A 21206-nucleotide genomic window follows, 5' to 3' on the forward strand; every position below is an offset into this window, starting at 1 on the left:
TATGACACATAAATTAACACAAGTTCAGACCAAGCATCAAATGAAGGAATAACTCCTTCCCATACAAATTTCAAAGTGTAGAAAACATGCCCCATTATCACTGGGAGCCTGTGTGACAGAAACTGACATTCAAATGTAAAGTGTGAATCAACTTCATCTGAAAGAAATAAAAGCTGACCTTCAATTGTATTTTTTTCTTCACGACTTTTTTAACATTGCTCTAGTAAATTCTGGTTTAATTCCTTAAGCTTATTCCTTAAGAACATCCTTAAGCTTCATCCTTAAGAATATTACATCCACAAAAACCAGAGTAGAAACTGGTTTTCTTCCCCAGTGAGCCACAAACAAATACTTCTTGTCATGCTCTCCTCCATTACAAGAAAACCCAGATGCTCTCTCAAAAAATTCTGAGACACGAGTCTTAACAAAAATTACCTCCAATATTAAGTTTAAAAATAAGAATAAAGAAAACTTGCTTCAGCAAATGTAAGTAACAGCAAACAGAGTAGTTTTTGTTATCCTGAGAAATACTTCTGCATGCCAGCAGCATATCAAGGCAAAGGTACAGTATTTTCAAACTACATTGACATTGAATAATCCAGTTCTCTGAATATAAAAGGAAAAATTATCTTTTACATTTATATATTAATACTGCATTTAACAAAAAACCCCCAAAAACCAACCAACAAAGCCACAGCATTTGTTTTTAACCGGTAGATAATGGCTTTAGAAATTTCATATATCACACAAGAAAAAAAAATTAATTTTTATGTGAAAATAGTGTCCAAGTGCAAAACCAGATTCATTCCTTTACAAAGTTAATCCAGTTTTCTTTTATAAGACACTTTTGAGAAGTTTGTTTAATAGGACAGGTATAGAAAACAAACAGGAAACGAAACTTGTAAATTCAAGCCCATGGATGCTAACCTTAATTAAAATGACTTTCTCTGTTTCAGTAGCTTCAAGGGATTACACTTATTTTGAGGGCTTTCTCCAAGGTCTTTGTATAGTCTTTTCAATTTCTTTTCTCATTTGTGATTGTTTGTATCTTTCTGCCATCGCAATAAGCTCATCAGGAACTACCTAATAAGAAAGCAGGCAAAAAAACAAGATGAATTTTAAATAAATCTAAACTTTTAGACTCTGCTTTACAAAAATGCTATTGATTTGTGTGTTCCCAAACTTGATTTCATTATTTATCTGGCTCCTGTCACTTTGCAGATTCTTTTCTGCAGAAATACAGAGAGAAATCTTTTTACATAAAATTTAAATATACTGAAAAATTTTCTGAAGTATTACTGAAATATACTGAAAAATAATCATCATAGTGTCTCTGGATTTTCAGTAATATATCTATGCTTGTATCACCATATCGGATGGCAACATATAACCAGCTAATTACAACATTATCGTTCAAACAGAAATGCATCTTTTAGTTATAAGGAACAGTTGGTAAAAACATCCAGTGCCACTTACAGGTGATATCATACTATATACATATATTTGAATGTTGATTTGTATTAAGTTCCTTATGGAAGTTTTAAGAGCCTCTGAAGAGGCTTAAAGAAAGTGTTGTCATAGGAACAGTTCTCACATGCTTAGAACAAAGCTAAAAGACAAGGAAAGAAGGGCAGGAGAAAATGGCCAGATCTCTCACCACTGGGAGGCTGCAAGAGCATCTTACCAAGATCCACACGGGTTTTTGGCATGTTTGTGATTATGTGGAAAAGGTGAATAGCATCAAAACACTTTCACCTCAGAGTTCTTAATGACTGAGGGCAGATGTGAAGAATTACAGACATATTTATTAGGTTGTGGGACAGTGATGAAAAAAAAAAAAAAACAAACCCAGATACCGTTCCTTTGCTCACAGTACAAAGGCAGCATCCAACAAGACTTCCTAAACCAGGCTGGGCATAATGCTGAGATTAATGCTGTGTTTACTGTAAAGAGCACTGTGGGCAACTGTACTGTCAAGTGTCAAGAGGCCTTAGATCACTGACCTGTCAAAGCCAGCCCACTTCAACAATCTGCAATGGCACGTGGCCATCGGTGGAAGTCACCTCGTCCAGAATAAGTCTCCTGAACAGAGCCAAGGGCACTGTGTGAACATGCCAGTAACATGACTGCTCAGTCTGTGGGATTTGTGTCAGCCAGTGGCACAAATACAGTGCAAACAGCAGAGTACAAACAAAGGTAAATGCCTTAAGTCTCCCTAGCACTGCCTGGGCTTGGCAGTGCTTGAACAGATGGAGGATGCAGCCAGGACAAAAGGTCTGGGTGGAGCAGGAATTCACATTCCTCTAGTTTCCATTTCTTTCATCAGGCTTTATAATTGAGCAATGCTTGCTATTTGCTATCAGCAACTTTTTCTTGAGCTGGCATGAGGGACAGCTCGCTAGTATATGTTTTAAATGCTGAATTGGTCTTACTGACAAGCAACTATCCTGGCAAAACATGACAACCCTGAGTCGATTCTGCCTACGTTTCAAACATTATTTAGAAATAAAGTTAAAAATTACATATCTCTAGCTCAAAGTCACGACAGACTTATCAATGGAGATGGAAGTAATGAGACATAGTTATTTTTCAGTTGAAACATTGGCTGATTTTCTTCCCCAGTAACAGATCCTCTCCTAGAGCCTGAAGTATAACTTATTCCAAAGTAAAATCACAACGATTTCTTGCAAGAGTGGTTTTTGAGCAAGCACAAGGCAAGAGTGGGAAGAAGTGAGGATATAGAAACATAAAAATCTCAGTGAGGTAATATCCAGCATCTAGTGGCCTGCTGAGATTTTTGAAGAACAATCTGTGTATCTGCTAAACATGTATCTAGGGTAGGGTAGTCTAAGTGAGAAAATAGAAAAGGATAAAGATGCCATAATTTATATGGAATGCTTTTCTTGGTATTACAGAGATTACTGGTTTTCCACCTGTTTTTCCAATAGATCTGTCCATGCCTCTTAATAAGCTTTTATATATAAAAGATTCCTTCTGCATGAAACAGACCTTTTTGTTGTACCTGTTTTTCTTTATATAATCTGTAGGTTCAAAATCACAGAGAACATTTGGCTAACAAAAACAGCTAACTTGTTTTGAAATCAAAGTATTCTGAACCTGCACTTCTCTTCTTACTATTACATGATGCTTTAAGACTGAACCAGTGGAATTCTCACCGTCATGAGAAAAAACCCCAACACTTTGTCTCTGGGGATACTTCCTTTCTATCAGACATAACTAAATTTGAGAATAATGTTGTGACTAATGGCGACTTCTGAAAGCAAGGATTCAGAGTTCCTCTTTCCTCTTCTGAACTCAGAGACTTGTTCCCAGTTGAACTTTGCAGTCTGCAGCTGGAGACAAGGCTTGAAAGGTAACTGCTAACTCAGAATACAAAACACAAGGCACCTCTAAAGTAGCTTCACAGTATCATTACTGGTTTCATCTCTTGTACTTTCTGAATGAAAACTAAGCAAAAAACCCCCACCCCAACCAAAACCCCTTATCTGCACCTTTGAGGAATTACCAGGTGACTACTCTTCTACACTTTTTTCTCCTTTTCCTCCCTAAAAACATATTACTAGGTTTGCAATAAAGCAACATAGTATCTTTCAAAGTAGAGTTATAAACCAGAAGACTGAGGTGAAGGTCTAACCCAGGGTTTAAAGACTGAGTAAGTGTTCGTAGTAAAACCCACAGATTCTAGATAAAATCCATTTGGTATGTACTCAAACTCCCACCCAAAAAACCAAACAAACAAATAGCGCAACCCAAACAAACAAAATTTCAGCCCAAGTCAGGACTTGAACTGAGGGTTTACTATAAATCAGGCAAAATATTGTTCCTTGTTACAGCAAGAAACAGCAACACATTTGTCTCTGTTTTCTCAGTTATGGTGTCAAGAAAAAATTTGCTTCTTTAAAGAAAGAGATCACATTCCAAGTTCCATCTTCCAGACTGTTTGCAAGCATCAGTAAGAAAGATAGCTTGGAAAAGTACATGCAGGTGTCACAACTGTCAGATACAAAAAACAGATGAGAGAGTTGAGCTTCTGATATAAGTATCGCTACTACTTACACTGTTAAACAGGAACATTGGTACATGCATCCAGAAGTGAAATACAAATGGAATAAAATACTATGACATAAAATAAACTCTATTATTCCTCTGCAGACCTCAATGTGTATGTTAGTTACTTTTTCTTTGGACATGGAAGGCTAGTTCCTTACTGGGAATCATCTGTAAGCTAAAATAGAGCTAAGGCTATCTAGGACAAGACAGACTGAAATACCCATTTTCTTTCCCTGAGACACCACAAACACTCACCAAGAAGGGTCTAAATAGGCTTAGACCTTCAAGACCTGCTTCAGGTGTTAACCCAGAACCAATATAAATGTCACCCAGTAATGCATGCTTACTTGGTTTGCTCTTTGCAGAATGTCAATCAGCTCGGATGCAAACTTCCAATCGGTGCTCGTAACAAGTGTCACTGCCTCCCCAGTGCGCCTAAACAAGGAAGGAAACAACTGCTCATCTTCAAAACAACTCTTGCCAGGCTTTTACTACTGCCTTAGGCAGTAATGAACTGTACTACAGCCAATATTACTGAGCTGATAGAGTAAAAGTGGCTGCAGCATTAACTCTGCACATGACAGAGAGCAGCTTTTGATATAAATCAGAATACAGCAATTCACCTAAAATGGAGCAAATGCACAGCTAATTTAGACTTTTAGATATTAAGCATAGCATAACAGCAACACATTTAAGTATGAAGAGACACACATTCATATCATGATTAAATGAGAAAAATCACACTTGTACCAGCCTGGGAAAGCAGCATCCAAAAGAACTACCACTGAACTACACCACCATGATGGGCTGCAGACTTTGAGCCTACAGATGCTTCTTCTCAGTGTGCTGTTTAGAAAACTAAATAAATCAGCAACTCATGAAGAGAAAAAGAAGTAACATTCCAGAATATCAATGCAATTTTTTTTCTAATTCTTCCTATATTTAAACCAGCTTTCAAACATCCTTCATTCAATAACAGAAAAGTGTAAAACTTGTTCTCCTTCAATTTAACAGTGAATTCATTTAAAGACATAAAGCAGTGCATTTCTAGAACACACTTTGATAGACTGAAGTCTTCAGCCCCCCATCCCACATCACCTGTAGCCTCTACAATTTGAGAAGAAAAACACCTATGCAGAGCACAAAACATAACAAAACATTGATAATACATTACTATTTAGTGGTAAACACTTACCCTGCTCTTCCAGTACGACCTACTCTGTGAACATATTCTTCAATGTTGCGAGGGAAATCGAAGTTGAAAACATGAGTAATGTCGTGCACATCAAGGCCACGGGATGCCAAGTCAGTAGCTACCAATATTCGAACCTTTCCTACAATAAATGACAGGAACAACCAGAAAACATACTCCACTCTATTGGTTTTCTAGCTTATAGTGCACTTAATTATTCTTAACACAAAGTAAAAATATGCTTGTTGCAGGTCACACTGAGTTACCTTCAAATACAAGCTGGTAATTAGGCACCCAAAACGTCACTTTACCATTATTTCCATTTCACAAGTAGAACAGCAGAGTGTAGGAAAATTAAGAAATATCCCTGGTTGACACAAATAGTCTGTCCAAAGAACAAAAACTTCAACAACTATATTCTCAGCTGACACTTGTCACAGCACCAGTCTTTTATTAGCATGTGTTCACATAACCCTAGTAGCATAATCTGGAGCAAGACTGTTTCACTGAAAGCACCATCATCTGACATTTAAATTTACCATTCTGTAGACTAACACAATACCAACTTTTCTACAAATGACAAAAGTAAAATAAGCCTTACTTTAAATTATTAAACTCCCAGACATTCAAAATTTTATTGAAGAGCAATCTCTTTGGTTGCTGAGTCTTTTTTTTTTTTTAATTAATAAAGAAAATGTATCATTCAGAGCTCTTTAATATTTTCATTTCTATAGTACTAAAGAGACATGGTACTTAGAAAGAGACAACTTTTGAACAGAACAAACTCTAAAAGTCTGGCCTAAACAAACCAGTATTTCAGTACCAACTCACCTTTCTTGAAGTCATCCAAAGCCTGTTCTCGATCACATTGTTCCCTATTGCCATGAAGTGACTGTACTGGAATTCCTTGGATACCAAAGTCACTTGCTAAGTCATCAGCTCTAGGGTAAAATAAAGCAATGGCTCTTAAAACAAAAGAAAAAAAGAAACAAAATAGTGCAGTATCTAGATTTAGATCAAAAGTAATGTGACAACAACAGCTAAATGTGTGCTTAAGGGCAAAACATTACTGAGGTCAGATGATATTTATTATAAAATAGGAAAGCAAGTTTAATTCACATAGAAATGTTTCCCTTTATCTATACTTTAGAGGAATACTTGATTATTTTTGTGTTGTTCACTCAAAAAGTTCAAGTATGATACAATGACCACCCACCACATTAGTCAGGTCTCACATGCACCAGAGGCACATGAAAATAAACGGTACATCACATTCATGTAACCCCAAAAATCCAAACATCCCACTTGAACTATGTGAAACTGAGACTTATCACCACCATTAATGATATTTAAAAAGATACAAACTGCCAGTCAGTCTGAAAGAAGAAATAAAAAAATCAAAATAATACTACTAACGGCACATTGTGGAGAAGAGCTGTGAATGAAGAAACTATTCTATTCAGTATTTCTGTTAGGAAAAAAAAACAAAACCCAAACAGAGGTGAAACTGGGAAGTGACTACATACGTAAGCTTTTTTCCCACAAAAATGATGACCTTATCTTTTGGCTTCATAGACTTAATGAAGCTATGCATGTAAGCTCTCTTTTCAGCCTCAGGGATAACAATCACTTTTTGTTGTACCGTGTTTACTGCCTGTCAAACAGCAAAAAGGGGATGTTAGCTAGAAACAGATTAGAATAATATTTTTTTTTCTGTTCATTCCCATATTGCTATGTTATAAAACTAGTAATATATGATACCACAAAAAACTATTTCAATATGTATCAGTTAGGAGTTCAAACAATGTAGATTTCTTGCTCCCTCGTTGCTTTAGGAGAATAATAAAATCTACTTTTAAGCAGTTTGCCAAACCATTAATTTGCACAGATTTAAAGGGTACATATTAGTGAGGTGAAATAAATATATTATTACTGAAAAACACATTGAAGTTCTTTAATTTGCAAATATTTTGTCAATCCAGAGCAAGCTGGAACAATGGCAGTATTACTTAAAATTGCAGGTTTTTAAAGATGCTGTAAATCTCTTTGAAATTATCAGTTCTAACTATTCCAATAACAGTTCATTAAATTCTTTATTACCTCTGAAGGTTACCATAGAATATCTAAGGTATAACTAATAAGTAGAATAAAATGTCTAGACATTCTCATGGCATGGTATCATGATCCTGTGGCAGGAGTTGAAGACTCAATCAAGTAGACAAAGATTCTCTCTCCACACGGGAACCCTTCCCCCCCATCACATGTCACTTCTTCAATTAAGCTCCTATAAAAAGATATGAATTCCCTAGAGAAGAGAGCTACAGCAGCAATTTATGTCTTTCAAATTCCAATCCTGACAAGAAATGCCCTTTGATAGAAGTACTGTTCTGAACAGAACAGACAAAAAGCACATTTTGTCTCCATTTCTACCGAAAAGGGTACTGGATACTAGGTTTCCTCATTCCCCATCACTGAAAAAATGGAACTGAAAAGGAAAATTTCCTAAGATCTTGGGTGAACTACTGTTTCTGTAAATTCTGCTGGTACTGAAGCCAACTATACATAGCTGCACAACAATGACAAATAAGCAACTACATCCACATGTTAGAAGTTTTGGATTTTAAAGACAGTTCTTACTCTAACACACACTTTCTGCTCTAGACAAGTGCCCTCCAGGAGTTTAGTACAAAGTTCCCACTCCATTTGAAAAAGATGCAATTAGGAAATACAGGTTTAGATAAGAATCTGTATGCATTAGAAAAAAGACCTTCAGAAGGAAAACCAAGTGAAGAACAAGAACCTGCTGAACCAAAACTGAGGTTGTAAAACCAAGGGATCACCCAAAACCACTTGGTACTGTGAAGTAGAACATTCAATATGACTCATACTTGTCACCTGTGATGTCTTCTACTGAAGAGCTAAAACTTCCAGATGTTGTTACAGAAAAAATGGGTTTTTATACTCTTTAAATTTTTCTGAACTTTTAAGGAAAAATTAAAATAAATAGCATGGAGGAGCTGTTTCCTGAAAGCTCAGATTGATTGCTTACATATCGTTAGTTACAAGCAAAAAATTTGCTGGCTTAAGCATAGGTTCTACAAAAAGAAGGGGAAAAACCAAAAAAGAACAGGACAACTTACTGCTAAGTCAAGAGTGCCAACATACACAATCATGGGATTTTTCAAGTAGGATTTTGCTAGGCGACGGACACTGTCAGGCCAAGTAGCACTAAACAGAAAGTGAAGAGGAAAACACACACACATGAGAACAGTGTGCCTAATCTCCAATTAATTTATTTCATCACCTTTTCTTTTCTTTCCTTTCTTATACACCAATGAAAAACATATGCAGTGACAGTATTGAGTTTAACTAGTCGTAAATTAATAGCAAACAGCACTTGAGCTTAAAAGGTAATTCTGTTGGTTAGGGCAACAATTTGTACAGGCAACAATTACAGAGCCTTTCTATTGAAGCCTCAGTTGAGTTCAGTGGTTGAACAATACCTAATAAGCACGTTTCTAGTCTGTTTCCTAAAACAACAACTTGAATGCAAAATATGGGAACAAAAATTATTGTTGCAATATTTGATTGTAAATTCCCAAAAGCTGCATAATTTCAAAATTAATCCAGGTACAGACTAGCACAGATACTGATCAGAAAGTCAGGAAATGCATTTGGTCCCAGATGGAGAAGGGTAAAGTGGCATTTCAAACTGATATGGCAAATTCTAGTGCTCCCAGGATACCTTCCTTTTTTTTGGGACAACTCAATGGTCTCTATATTTGATGCAAGACATCAGAAAAGACAGTACAAAATAAAAAAAAAAATTGTCAAATGATTTACCAGGACTGACTAGACTGAATTAGAAAGAAAACTGGTAAAAAATTTAATAACTGACACATTTGTTTTGAAATTAACTTGTTCAATAATAATTCACTTGCTCAATAACCTTATGTTCAAGTCCTGAGCACTATCATGGTTAGATACCTCATCATAACAGTTTGTCTGTCAGGACGCACGTCTATCAGGATCTTCATTATCTGAGGTTCAAATCCCATATCCAGCATTCTGTCAGCCTCATCCAAAACCTGTTCAGAAATTAGGTTATTTATTCTGCCTAGTCCCTCAGATATGGGTTTGCTTCAGCAGGACTTTACACAGAACAAGATTTTAATGGTAACTGTTTTAATTGCAGAATCATCTCCATAACTTATTGCAAAACTTGTTCAACTTCTATTTTACCTCTTCAATTTCCTTGACACTTTTTCATTCAGTATTATAATTGAAGGCAAAACAAGAAAATTCACAATTCCTTTAAGAGCATTTAAAGTCAATAAAGAAAAAAACAACTGTCTTTTTTAACAATAATTAGGATAAATGGCTAAAACTAAGCACAAATTAAAAAAAAAAAAAAACAAACAAAAAACCAAACCAACCAACCAACCAAAAAAACCCACCATAACCAACCAAACCCAGAGGGGAGCAACCTGCTCAACACACATTAAGGAATTGTTTGCAATTTAAAGGGCAAATCTCATTTCTGCCTCATTAGAGATCTCATACAGGATCAAAATATCACTTGTCAATTTAGTTCCTCATTAGAAGTAGGAAAAAAGCCAGAGCATACATTCTGGCTCACACTAGGACACTGCACAACTCCCAGAGCACGAGTTCCATCTGGTAAAAAAAGCCAGGAGTGAACTAGTGAGCTGGAGGTCTGAGAATGGCTCTTTGGAACTGATAAGTTTTCTAATACACAAACACACTTCTAAATGTTTTCAGCCTCATACAAAGAAAGGCAACTGACATCTGAGACTCATTTATCTCCTTTGATTTATATTAACTCTATCTGCAAATTTAAGTTTCATGGACCATGCTTTTAAGTATTGACAATTTCTAGTCACTTATGTGGAAATGTAAGACGATGATGATAATCCCTTTCTACTGTGCTAATTTTGCTGCTCCATTATTCTCTGATATTTTATTATATTAAAGGGGTTTAGTACATTATCCACGTAAATCTCCGAAATAACAAATTATTAACTGAGAGACAAGTGAAGAATTCAATTTCTTGATTGAATTCTCCTTAATTTTAGAGGGCTCATGGAGATTTCTTTAACTACATGAATTCTAATGGAGTAGCAAGGCTGAAACATCTCTAATTTTACATACAGAGTTGGCTGCTATGCCTTTTTCAGCAGCAGAAGCTTTCTATGCTATTAAGCCCACTGGCACTTTGCTGCAGAGCAAAAAGCAAGCATCTGTGTCTAATACATGGATAAGGGTAGTTGAAGTTTACTTATTTCTGATAGCTGCTTCATTAAGATTAAAGGCTGTAATAGATGTCAGATAGATCTTAGCACTGATTTTTTCAAATGTCATAGTGCCGTCCAGGTTTATATTCTAAATGTCCTTCAAGGAATATAATCTTATGTTTCTTGTTATCTTCAAATATATACATATTTATTTGTTTGCTAATATTGTTCATTTCAGTTCTATTTCTTGGCAAGAAATTCTTACAAGCCAGTTCTTTTGAAAATAACTTACTTTTCTCTGTCCTCTGTTTTAAATCAGTTATTGGTAAGTTTTACACTATTTTTTTTGTATTGAAGAATAAGAAAAGCACTACTCCAATCTACCGTTTACATCCTCCTTCATGTTTTTTATATATATATATATGTTAATTACACTTTCTCCTAAATGTTTCCCAATTATTCATGCACAATTCCAATTTCCTTCCTTCTGCTTTATCAGCATGAAGACCAAAGAATTAAGATTACTTCATCAGATTGCTGATGAATGAACACTGATTCACACTGAACACAGGGAAACAAAAAACATTTTCATATGACATGTATTTTGAACAATCAAAAGGCTGTTTATGACACGATTTACAATCTTACTTCTGAAATACTGAAAAACAGCAGCCTATCTTGAATAAATGGCTTCCTAAAAATCTCAATCAAGACTTCATTAGCTTGATGTTTCTGTCAGGCAAGAAGATAAATTCTAACCTCAAATTCAGCTTGGGTCCAGTACCTACTTAGACATAATTAACAGAGCTTTGTTTTGTGTTGCCTTTTTTTTTTTTTTTTTTCCTAGGGGGTGGTACATTTGGTTGGTTGTGTTTTTTTAACAATTGTATCCCAGTATCTGATCTTGGAAGTCCCTTGGGAAACAATCACAGCACATTAGTAAGCAATACTCAGAGTTTGTTTTGGGAACCTTCCTAAGACTCAGTAATATCTTTAAATGAAAACTGCAAATGAAGCTCCTCAATGAAGAGTGTTCTTCATCCAAGGTGGTAAATGTGAAATCTAGTATGACTCTCTTTTTCCTAAACAAGGCTGCAAGATTAAATTATTTGTTGAAAAAATTATTTGTTAAAACTGACAAGGAAGTTCTGGAAACAGAAAGCATCTTATATATTCAAAAGAACAAGAACGTACAAGGATAAATACAACAGGAAGATCTCAAAAGACAGAACTTTCAATGTCCAGTTTTTCCACATGGGCCTTTGGTAGCACAGAATTTCCTTAAAGTCAGATGCATGAGACCATAACCACATCACAATACATTGTCCTTGCACTGGTTCTTCTGAAAACATTTAACTGCTAGTGGTGCAACAACAAATGTCTCTTCTCCTTCACATCATCATATTTTTCAATTTGATAGTTAATTCTTTTTAGCAATGTAATACTACAGCATATGCTACACATACTGAAAGATGCTTTTGGTTCAATACCCACTGCTTTATGAAGCAGTGTGTGCTTGTGATATGACTCTACTTCGCCTTGCCAGAAAAGATGACCTATGTTCCTATAGTTCTCAGAATGCAGGTTTTCAGGCCTGTTTCCCTCCTGCTCAGCAATTACACGCTAGCCTTCTACAGAATGCTACTCTCCTGTCTTCCAGTAATAATTTTTTTCCCCAAATGGCCAAATTTATAATGATGCTATACCACTGCTGGCCTTGCCAGCAAGCTCACAACTATCACACAGAATTGGAGCTAACTTGTCACAACATGGAGAGAATTTAACTCTCACAGGGTAGTGGCGTAGACAGAGAGCATGGTCAAATTCTCAAACTAGGCAACAATTCACAGATAGGTTAGAAATAAATTGAATAAATGGAAGCATTTTACAAGCAGCGATGGTCTTACATGTTCAGCATAGCAAAAGGCAAAAACGAAATGAAAACATAAGGATTAGAATAACGTTTATAAGGCTATTTTCCCACTGAGATCAGAAGAAAGTCCCCCAACATTTAAGTATCTGCGACTCTGCGACTACACAAGTTCTAATAAAAAAACTGAGACGCTGGTAACCTTCAAAAAGAAAAGGAAAAGACAACTTCATTTCATCCATTAGTAACTAATCCAGACAAAATGCATTTTAGAATGCCAAACATTATTGAAAAAACAATATAGCATCTTTAAAATGCTTGCTGTGCTAGTAGCCTATTTTTTTTTCCCTAGGGAATATTTCACATCTGCAATGCAATTATAGTAAGCATGAATCATCCCTCCAACACCAATTTCAGAGTTAACCTGTATTGTAATTAAGACTTCGGAAGTTAAAAGAAAACTCTATTAAAACTTAAATTCAAACTGAGTCAGCCATTTCCCAGCTGGTGTATTACTCATTGACAATCAGTTACTTGCCAAATATGTTATGCTCTTCAAATTTATGAAGTTGTTCATTTGAAGATCATTGAGTCTGCCAGGAGTAGCAATAACAATATCCACACCTTTGGTAACCATGTCTATCTGTCCTTTTCGGTCCCCACCACCATAGACGCAAATACTGTAAAATAAAACAGTTTTGCAGAAGCAGTGTTTAAGCTAAAGTCAATCCTTTTCAAATAAATGCCACCATGCTGCTTTAAAAGTGTCACCTGGCATTGACAAGAGGAAGGAATACAGTAAGTGTGATTGGCAGTATTGCAGTAATTAATAAAATTAACACTGCATGACACTCCCTCAACAGCTCAGCAATAGTTTTCTGCTGAAACTGCAGTGAAAGTGATCATGAAAGGAAGATAGCTCACATGTTTTGGGTTGTTCTGAAAATATTTACACAAAAAATAGATGAACATATGAAAGGATACATGATGTTTTGCTGCTGCAATGACTGTAAGACTTATTCAGAATGCTACACAGAGTTAACAGAGATCCCCAAAAGCAAGTTTCAGAGTACAGTAACATCTGCTTAATTGCTTAAATGAAGATCTACACTTAGCAGGTTTGTGGATGAAATGAAACTGGGGAAGCAGCTGATACACTGAAGAGAATTAGGCTTTTACCAGAAGAACCACAAAAAGGTTAGAGAAATGGGCTGATGAAAACACCATAAAGTTTAGCAAAAATAAAGATAGGGATGGAATTACTCATGACTCAGGGCCAATGTGCTAGAAGATGAGATTACAAAAAGACTTGGATGGGCAAGAACCTGAACATTATTCAGCAGTGTAATCTTACAGGAAAGAAAGCCAAGTGTGTTCTATGGAGAAGGCAGCATCAGGAAGCATAAAAATAACATTGGCCCATTACAGGATGAGGATGGTCAGCTCAGAAATAGGGACAAAGACAAGGTAGAGCTGTTTAATGCATTCTTTGGTGTGGTCTTCAGCATAGATGATGCACCAAGGGGTGGTGATGCCCTGAGCTGGAGAACCATGACTGTGAGAATGATCCACTCCCAGCTGAGACATGAACTATGCAGGAACTGCTGCTCCAGCTGGATTTCTACAGATCTATGGGGCATGATGAGATTTGTACAAAAATCCTCAGAGCTGGCTGATGTCATTGCAACGTCTCTCTAAATGATTTTTGAGCAGTCTTTGGAATCCAGAAAGGTCCCAGCTGACTGAAAGCTGGTGAACATTGTTCTGATTTTCAAGGACACCAGCCTGTTTTGACACCAGTCAAAATGACACCAGTCTCATTTCAGGGCCTGATGAAGTCATGGAGAAGATTATGTTGGGAGGTATTGACAAACACCTGTGAGACTATGTAGTCACTGGCCACAGCCAGCACAGCTCCATGAGGGTGAAGTCCTGCTTGTCAAGCCTGACTTCTTTTTATGGCAATGTAACCCACAAGATGATCGAGGGAAGCCAGCTGAGGTAACCTGTTTAGATTTCAGTTTGAATACTCCCTCTCACAGTATCCTTCTGGACAAAAGGTCTAGCACACAGCAGGATAAACACATCATGGGATGGGTGAGCAACTGGCTCACGGGTCAGACACAAAGTGCTACAGTGAATGGGGTGACATCAGACTGGTGACCTGTCACTAGAAGGGCCCCACAGGTTTCCATCCTTGGCCCTCATAACATCTTAATAAACGACTTGGAGGCAGGAATGGAAGAGGTACTAAGCAAGTTCACAGACAATACAAAACTGGGAGGAGCTGCTGACTCCCTCCAGGGCAGGGAGGCCCTGCAGAGAGACCTCCACAAATCTGAGGGCTGGGCAACCACCAACCACATGAAGTTCAATAAAGGAAAATGCCAGATTCTGCATCTGGGATGGGCAACCCTGGGTGTATGGACAGACTGGGGAATGGGATGCTGGAAAGCAGTGCCACAGAAAGGGACCTGGGGATCCTGGTTGATGGCAGGCTGAACATGAATCAGCAGTGCCCTGGCAGCCAGGAGGGCCAACCCTGTCCTGGGGTACATCAGGCTCAGCATCACCAGCCGGGCAAGGGAGGGGATTGTCCCGCTCTGCTCTGCACTGGGGCAGCCTCACCTCCAGTGCTGGGGGCAGTTTTGGGTGCCACAATGTAAGAAAGACATTGAACTATTAGAGAGTGTCCAAAGGAGGGCAGTGAAGATGGTGAAGGGCCTCAAGGGGAAGCCGTGTGAGGAGCAGCTGAGGGCACTGGGTCTGTTCAGCCTGGAGGAGACTGAGGAGACCTCACTGCAGTTACAACTTCCTCACAAGGGGAAGAGGAAGGGCAGGCACAGGTCTCTTCTCTATGGTGACCAGTGACAGGATCCAAGGAAATGGCCTGAAGTTGTGTCAGGGGAGGTTTAGGTTGGCTATTAGAAAACGTTTCTTCAACCAGAGGGTGGCTGGGCACTGGAACAGGTTCCCAAGGGAAGTGATCGTAGCACCAGCCTGACGGAGTTCAACTGTTTGGACAACAATCACAGTCACATGGTGTGACTCTTGGGGATGTCCTGTACAGGGTTAAGAGCTGGACTTTATGATCCATGTCTCTTTCAACTCAACATATTCTGTGTGATTCTTACTAGCTGTCAACTCAGAAGGAAAAAAAGCAGATAAGCTACATAGACTTTGACCATGAGATTAGCCGAAAGAGATATTCCAAAAACTGGGAAAATATAAACTCTGCATTTACTACCATCTCCTTCCCTCTCAAATGCAATTATTGTAGTAGGTAAATTAAGTCACAATTGGTAGGAGAAGAAAAAGATTACTTAACAAGCCAGTAAAAAGCAAGACTACCTTTTAATTTCTTTGTATGCATACTTTGAACACTCTGCCTCTACTTGAAGTGCCAGTTCTCTAGTGGGAGCAAGGACTAACATTCCAGGCCCCCCACGCTTATCTTTGGATCTGCAACAAAGCATATTTAGAATATTGGTATACAAGGACAGGCAAAGTCCATCATGCTTGACACAGAACATTTTTATACTGTTCTAAACTTCCTCTGTACACTGCTGCTAATGGAATCTATGGTGACAAATTTGGTGCTTATTCCATCAGATTTATAGTTCTTTTTCCAATACATGATTTTTATCTTCATTACTAGAAAATAATCTCAGTAGTTGGGTGCAGGGGGAAGTATGCACAGCTAAACAAATCAGACCTGTGAGCAGTCCTTACATTGGTTGTGAAGTCAAGTGAATGAATCCAGGCATCAGGTATGCCAATGTCTTCCCAGTACCAGTCTGTGCTATACCAATAAGATCAATTCCTTGGAGTATGATTGGCCATGCCTGGGACTAACATAAAACCAACAAATATTCAAATGTAGTTTTCATTTTTCTCTTAAGCTTCAGTCAAAGAGTCATGGAAATTGAAGACATACCTGAATTGGTGTAGGTTTTTGAAAACCAACTTTTCTTACATTGGCCATAATATCAGGATAACGCTCAAATGCATCTTCAAATTTACAAACAGGATTGGGAATGCGGCGCTTTTCACCTTCTTTTAAGTCATCACAAGTTATATTATTATTTTCTTTCCTGTATAGAATTAAAGTAGTGCAATTGTTTTCAAGTCACATTATCTGAAAAGGTAGAGCTAACATAAAGGACTGTTTCTTAACTCTTTTAAAACTCCTTGAACAAGAAAAAAAAAGTTCAAGCTCTTGAATGGGACTGAATTCGTCTTCTATCTTTCTTAAAAGTCTATAGGAACACTTCTCCCAGAGGTATCAATTATCATTCTTTCTTAAGAACAATCAATTTGAAGTTATATATGGTTATTAACATGAACTGCACTATGATCAAGCTACAATTATACCCTATTACAAATTAAGTAGGAATGATGAATTTTTAAACCCAAAGACAACCCAGAATTCAATGAATTAAACAAAAAATGGCTTGAAATGGTTCTGTTATTTTCACTAGCTCTAACAATAACACATCCATATAATTTAAGGAAAAAGGTGAAAGCAGGTGGAAACAATTCCAAGCTTTGCTCACTGTGGCAGTTTCCCTGGCATGCAAAGAAAAGAAGACATCTTGCAAAAAGAAAAGTAATAAAAAGCTATCACTTCAGTAATGCTCACTAACTTCATAAGAACTACTGAAGAGGACTGTAACTATTACCAAGGCCTGAACCAAATCACTTGAATGTTTTGTTCAGATGATCTGCTTTCCTTTCAAGGTACTGATATAGGTTGTTGGATCAAAATAAATAGATGCAGTTAACTGAAGCATGTGCTTCTAAAGACAATATAGATAAAAAAGGAAGACAACAATAACAAAAGTTGGAATTTGGTTTGAAGATGGTTTTGACTAAAAAAATTCAGGGAAAAAATTGCAGCCAAAAAGTATTCAACATGTGAACAATCCTATTTGGAAGGACCTAGAAAAGGTGAGCATACTGTCTCATGAAAGGCAAAGAAATAGCCAAGAGCCAATGAACTGTCATGAATTTTTTCTGTTCTGAAATTCAGCTAGATCAAACACCTTTAGAAAATCCCTAAAGTTAATTTTCCAGACAACTAATAATATCTCATCTGCTAGCTGTTTCATTCCCAAGAAAGAGTTCTTTAAAAAGATTAAGTTGCTACAAGACCCCAGCATTAGTGCCTCTGTCTCAGTATTTCATCTCCTACTTTCCAGGCTTTATAGTTAAGTAGTAATTTTTGCCAAGCAGATGATGATTCCCTAAAGAAATGACCTTACCGCCACAGTTCCACTTCTTCTTGTGACATAGAAGCAGTCCTGGGTGATTCTTTGTAGAAGTTTTTCTCAATTGGAGGCAAGCCTTAAACAATCAGAAAAATTCAGCTTGATTCAGCAAGAAATGATACAGAATCAGTATAAGTCTGCTAAAGCTTAAGATGGAAAGCCCAGGACCCAGAAAGTACCTTGAGCTAGCAGACTTGCTGCAAGTGATAGAATACCATTGCTCATGTAAAAAGATGAAGGCTGAGACAAACACTTCAATATCTGCAAAACATCCACTTCCCCACATTTCAAGTTCTGAAGTTCAAGTTCATTTCTACTAACCTACATAGCAGTATATTTAACAGCTATTACACCTTTTTACCCCGTGGCCACATAAAAAACAACACCATTTTCAAAGAGTGACTTCAAAGCATCACATGAGTAGCAGGTTTAAGTCTTGGTACAGTGATCAGTATCCTCCATGACCACGTTGACAAATGCTAACATGGCCAACTCACTGCAAATATGTCACTCACTTGGGCCCTGAAAGATTCAGTCATCTCAAAACAAGTATTAGAAACACTTGAGCATTCCAACAGATTTACCACATAAAGACAAGTATAATACAATCAAAATTGTGGAACTAACCTGCCCACTTCATGGATTCATATTTGGCCCTGTTTTCTCGAAGAGAGGCCCAGTTAATCACTGGTTTCTTTGGTTTATTTTCAGGATTGATAATGTCCAAGGTTTTTCCTGCAGAGTTAGTAAAAAAATGCTGCTGTTTGACGGAACAAACCATGGGGATAAACCTCCCCTCAAGCAAACACATTTTTTCTATTGCAAGGCCTCATATTTTAAATACATATGAAACATGTAAGTGAAGAATTCTTTTCTAGAGCTCTGCCCTGAAACACTGCTAAAACACAAAACCCAAGACACATGTATAAATTCAATCTTGATTAAAAAAGAGAAACATTTCAACATCTTTAGCTACTTAAAGGAAGTAATGACGGGTTATAAAATTCTCCACCAGCTATAAATTAGGCAGCAAGCTTTTGACAAACTTGTGAAGCCAGTAGATGATACGCAGACAGAAAGCTTTAACAGCTACAGGAGCAAAGCTTAGGTCTAAAGCATCCAACAAGTCCATAATAAAATCTCAGTCTAGTTATATTCTACAGTTCTTTTTTGATGAGGTCAACACTTCCTAAGTAAGTGCAGTTAGTAAGTGCAGTTCTACACTGAAGATACAAATAGCAACACAACTCTGTGGAAAATTAGTGGAAATGCAGGAAACATAGGGATAACACTGCCACAAATCCTAAGGTAGTTTTAAATATTTCTAGTCTCTTGAACCATAGTCATCCACCTTCTGGGACACTTCTAAAAATGAAACACACAACTACTCCAAACCTTATCCTAATGCTGGAACAAAACTCCTGGATCCCTTCTTCCTAATCAGTGCATCAGATCAACAATTGTCGATGGTGTTGGCCTGTGCAAAAAACTGTTGGGAGCATATACAAGACATACCAACAATACGAGCAGCATCCAAACGTACAAAAATTATTCCTATATCCATATAACAAAGCTACCACAGGAAAGCCTAGTAAAGCCAGGCATGAAGTGCAACATCAAATCTTAAAACATTAACGTCCCCTGAAAGTAATAGGAAGCCAGCATGGCCAATGCTATGATCAACACTTTATAGACTATATCTTTACAAAAGTTTACTGAATTGTAAATACTTCACAGATACCAGACAAAAACCTCACCAGAGCCAGGGCTGGTATTTTGGAGGAATCAGACTGATAATGCACGAAATCAAAAAGCAAGAATCAAATCACTCTGCATTGATAAAATTGCTGAAAACACAGAGGAACTGGTTTTCACCAAAGCCTGGCAGTTTGGGGCGAGGGGGAAACTGTCCATAGTTGAAAAAGTAGGATATCTTGGTATTTCTGTTTTAAGGAGACGCCATTGCTCAAGAACAAGGTTTAAGTTAACTCACATCGTAAAATTTTAACAATATAAAAACATTCCAGCAAACTACTAAATATATTGAAGACAATCCATAACATTTTTTTCCTCCAATTCCACATTTCTTACCTTTCTCTGAGCCACCTCTAACAGAGTTTTGTCCAGAACTTGTGACAAGATTGTCAATCAACATCTTGGCTTTGTTTTGCACATCAGCGCTGCCAAAAATCTTTACTTCAGATTCACTGGTTCCTCTTGTAACCTATGTTCAAAGACATGACTGAGTTTTTTTCCATACTACAAAGACAAACATTATACAAGAACACATACTGAAAACAATTTTTGATTTGTCTTTTCCTGAAGTTTATCTTGTTCTACGAAAAGGCCCTTTAATCCCTTTCCTAAAAGAAAAGGAAATAAACGCAAACTTAAGGAAAAGAAAAAATCAAGAACCTTTTCCTATTTTTACATAACATCCAAGTTGCACCCTCAATTCCACTTCCTTTTTACCAGCTGTAAAACAGCAGCATTATTGTACTATTGGCACTACTGCAACACCCCTCAACTTCCTCCAACTGCCTTACACAGAAACAAAAACAAGTATGTTCCCAACAGAGCCCATTTCTTCAGGTACCTTTATCCTGGAACCTGAAGAATCTTCAAGTTCTTTAATTTTAGTTCCACTCCGACCTGTTATAAAGATACACAGCAGGTATTACCGAGATTTAGGACAAAGTGCCCAAACCTACACATTAATTGCATATATTTCGTTGGTGACCAAACCCAAGACCTTCATATGAGTGTGTGTAGTTACAAATAAAAGAACTTGTGACACCAAACCGTTGAAGACTATAGGCAACTCTTTTGTCAATTAACCAAATGCAAGGTTTATGGGTAGGGGAATGCCCTTCAGTATAAGAGACGGAAGAGTAAAACTAGATCAAGAGACTGTCATCCTTCCTCCATGTGACTAGAGGGGCTTCTGACCACTTGCACACTGCTGGCCTTGAGAAAGAGATGTCAACTCAATCACTCTCGGGAGGAAAAGTTTCCCTGGTGAGTGGCAGAAACGCTGCAAAAGCACCCTGCCATGCCCAAGTGGAGAGAACTGCAAGGTGCCCTTCCACGGCCAGACTGGCTGAAGGCAGGGATACACTCCCTCAAGACAACGGGGCCTTTCCTCCCCACCCGCTCACCTCAGCGGGTCAAGCACCCGGCCCGAGGCGCACCCGTCATTACCTATGAGAGCCCCGACCAGGGCGCTGTCGAGGTGGAAGCAGAGCGGGGCCGCAGAATCCCGGGCCTGGCCGGCGGCAGCCCGGGCCGCCCGCTGCCGCGCCGCCCGCCTCGGGCCGCCGGAGCCTTCAGCGCCTCGCGGCGTCCACCCTTCCCCTCCAGGATTCCCCGTGCCCTTCCCCCGTCGCCCGCCGCCCTCCACGGAATCGCGGCCCCACGAAGGGGTGCTGGGCGACCAGCACAGCGACCCGGCCGCAGCAGTGGCCCGCGGCCAGCCCGGCGCGCCGAGTTCCTCGTCGCTGCTCGCGTCCCAGTCCGACATGGCGGCACCACCCGCCTCGGCCGCCCAC

General features: G+C 38.2%; 1 protein-coding gene across 1 annotated transcript; it reads right to left on the minus strand.

Moving 5' to 3' along the window:
- Positions 1 to 975: 975 nt before the first annotated feature.
- Positions 976 to 21178, minus strand: DDX43 (DEAD-box helicase 43). The gene is made up of 16 exons (XM_066179681.1): positions 20860 to 21178; positions 20255 to 20310; positions 19750 to 19882; positions 18286 to 18393; positions 17653 to 17734; positions 16326 to 16482; positions 16121 to 16239; positions 15740 to 15850; positions 12927 to 13068; positions 9251 to 9351; positions 8404 to 8491; positions 6790 to 6917; positions 6095 to 6204; positions 5267 to 5405; positions 4419 to 4506; positions 976 to 1083 (listed from the first exon to the last, which is right to left on the minus strand). The coding sequence occupies exons 1-16, from the start codon at positions 21176 to 21178 to the stop codon at positions 976 to 978; spliced, it is 1989 nt and encodes a 662-aa protein (XP_066035778.1).
- Positions 21179 to 21206: the final 28 nt, after the last annotated feature.

The sequence above is a fragment of the Chamaea fasciata genome, unplaced genomic scaffold (genome assembly GCF_029207755.1).
Source record: "Chamaea fasciata isolate MVZ Bird 193981 ecotype frontalis unplaced genomic scaffold, bChaFas1.0.hap1 SCAF_3, whole genome shotgun sequence".
NCBI lineage: Eukaryota > Metazoa > Chordata > Aves > Passeriformes > Sylviidae > Chamaea > Chamaea fasciata.

Bases quoted from the DNA above. Each gene is read 5' to 3' on its own strand.
- DDX43 (XM_066179681.1), bottom strand. From the start codon at position 21,178: ATGTCGGACTGGGACGCGAGCAGCGACGAGGAACTCGGCGCGCCGGGC. The intron at 15,851-16,120 runs GTAAGGACTGCT...GCTTTGTTGCAG, and splicing joins CACTTGACTTCACAACCAAT to ATCCAAAGATAAGCGTGGGG. The intron at 9,352-12,926 runs GCAAGTAACTGA...ATTTCTGAACAG, and splicing joins TGAAGAGCATAACATATTTG to GTTTTGGATGAGGCTGACAG.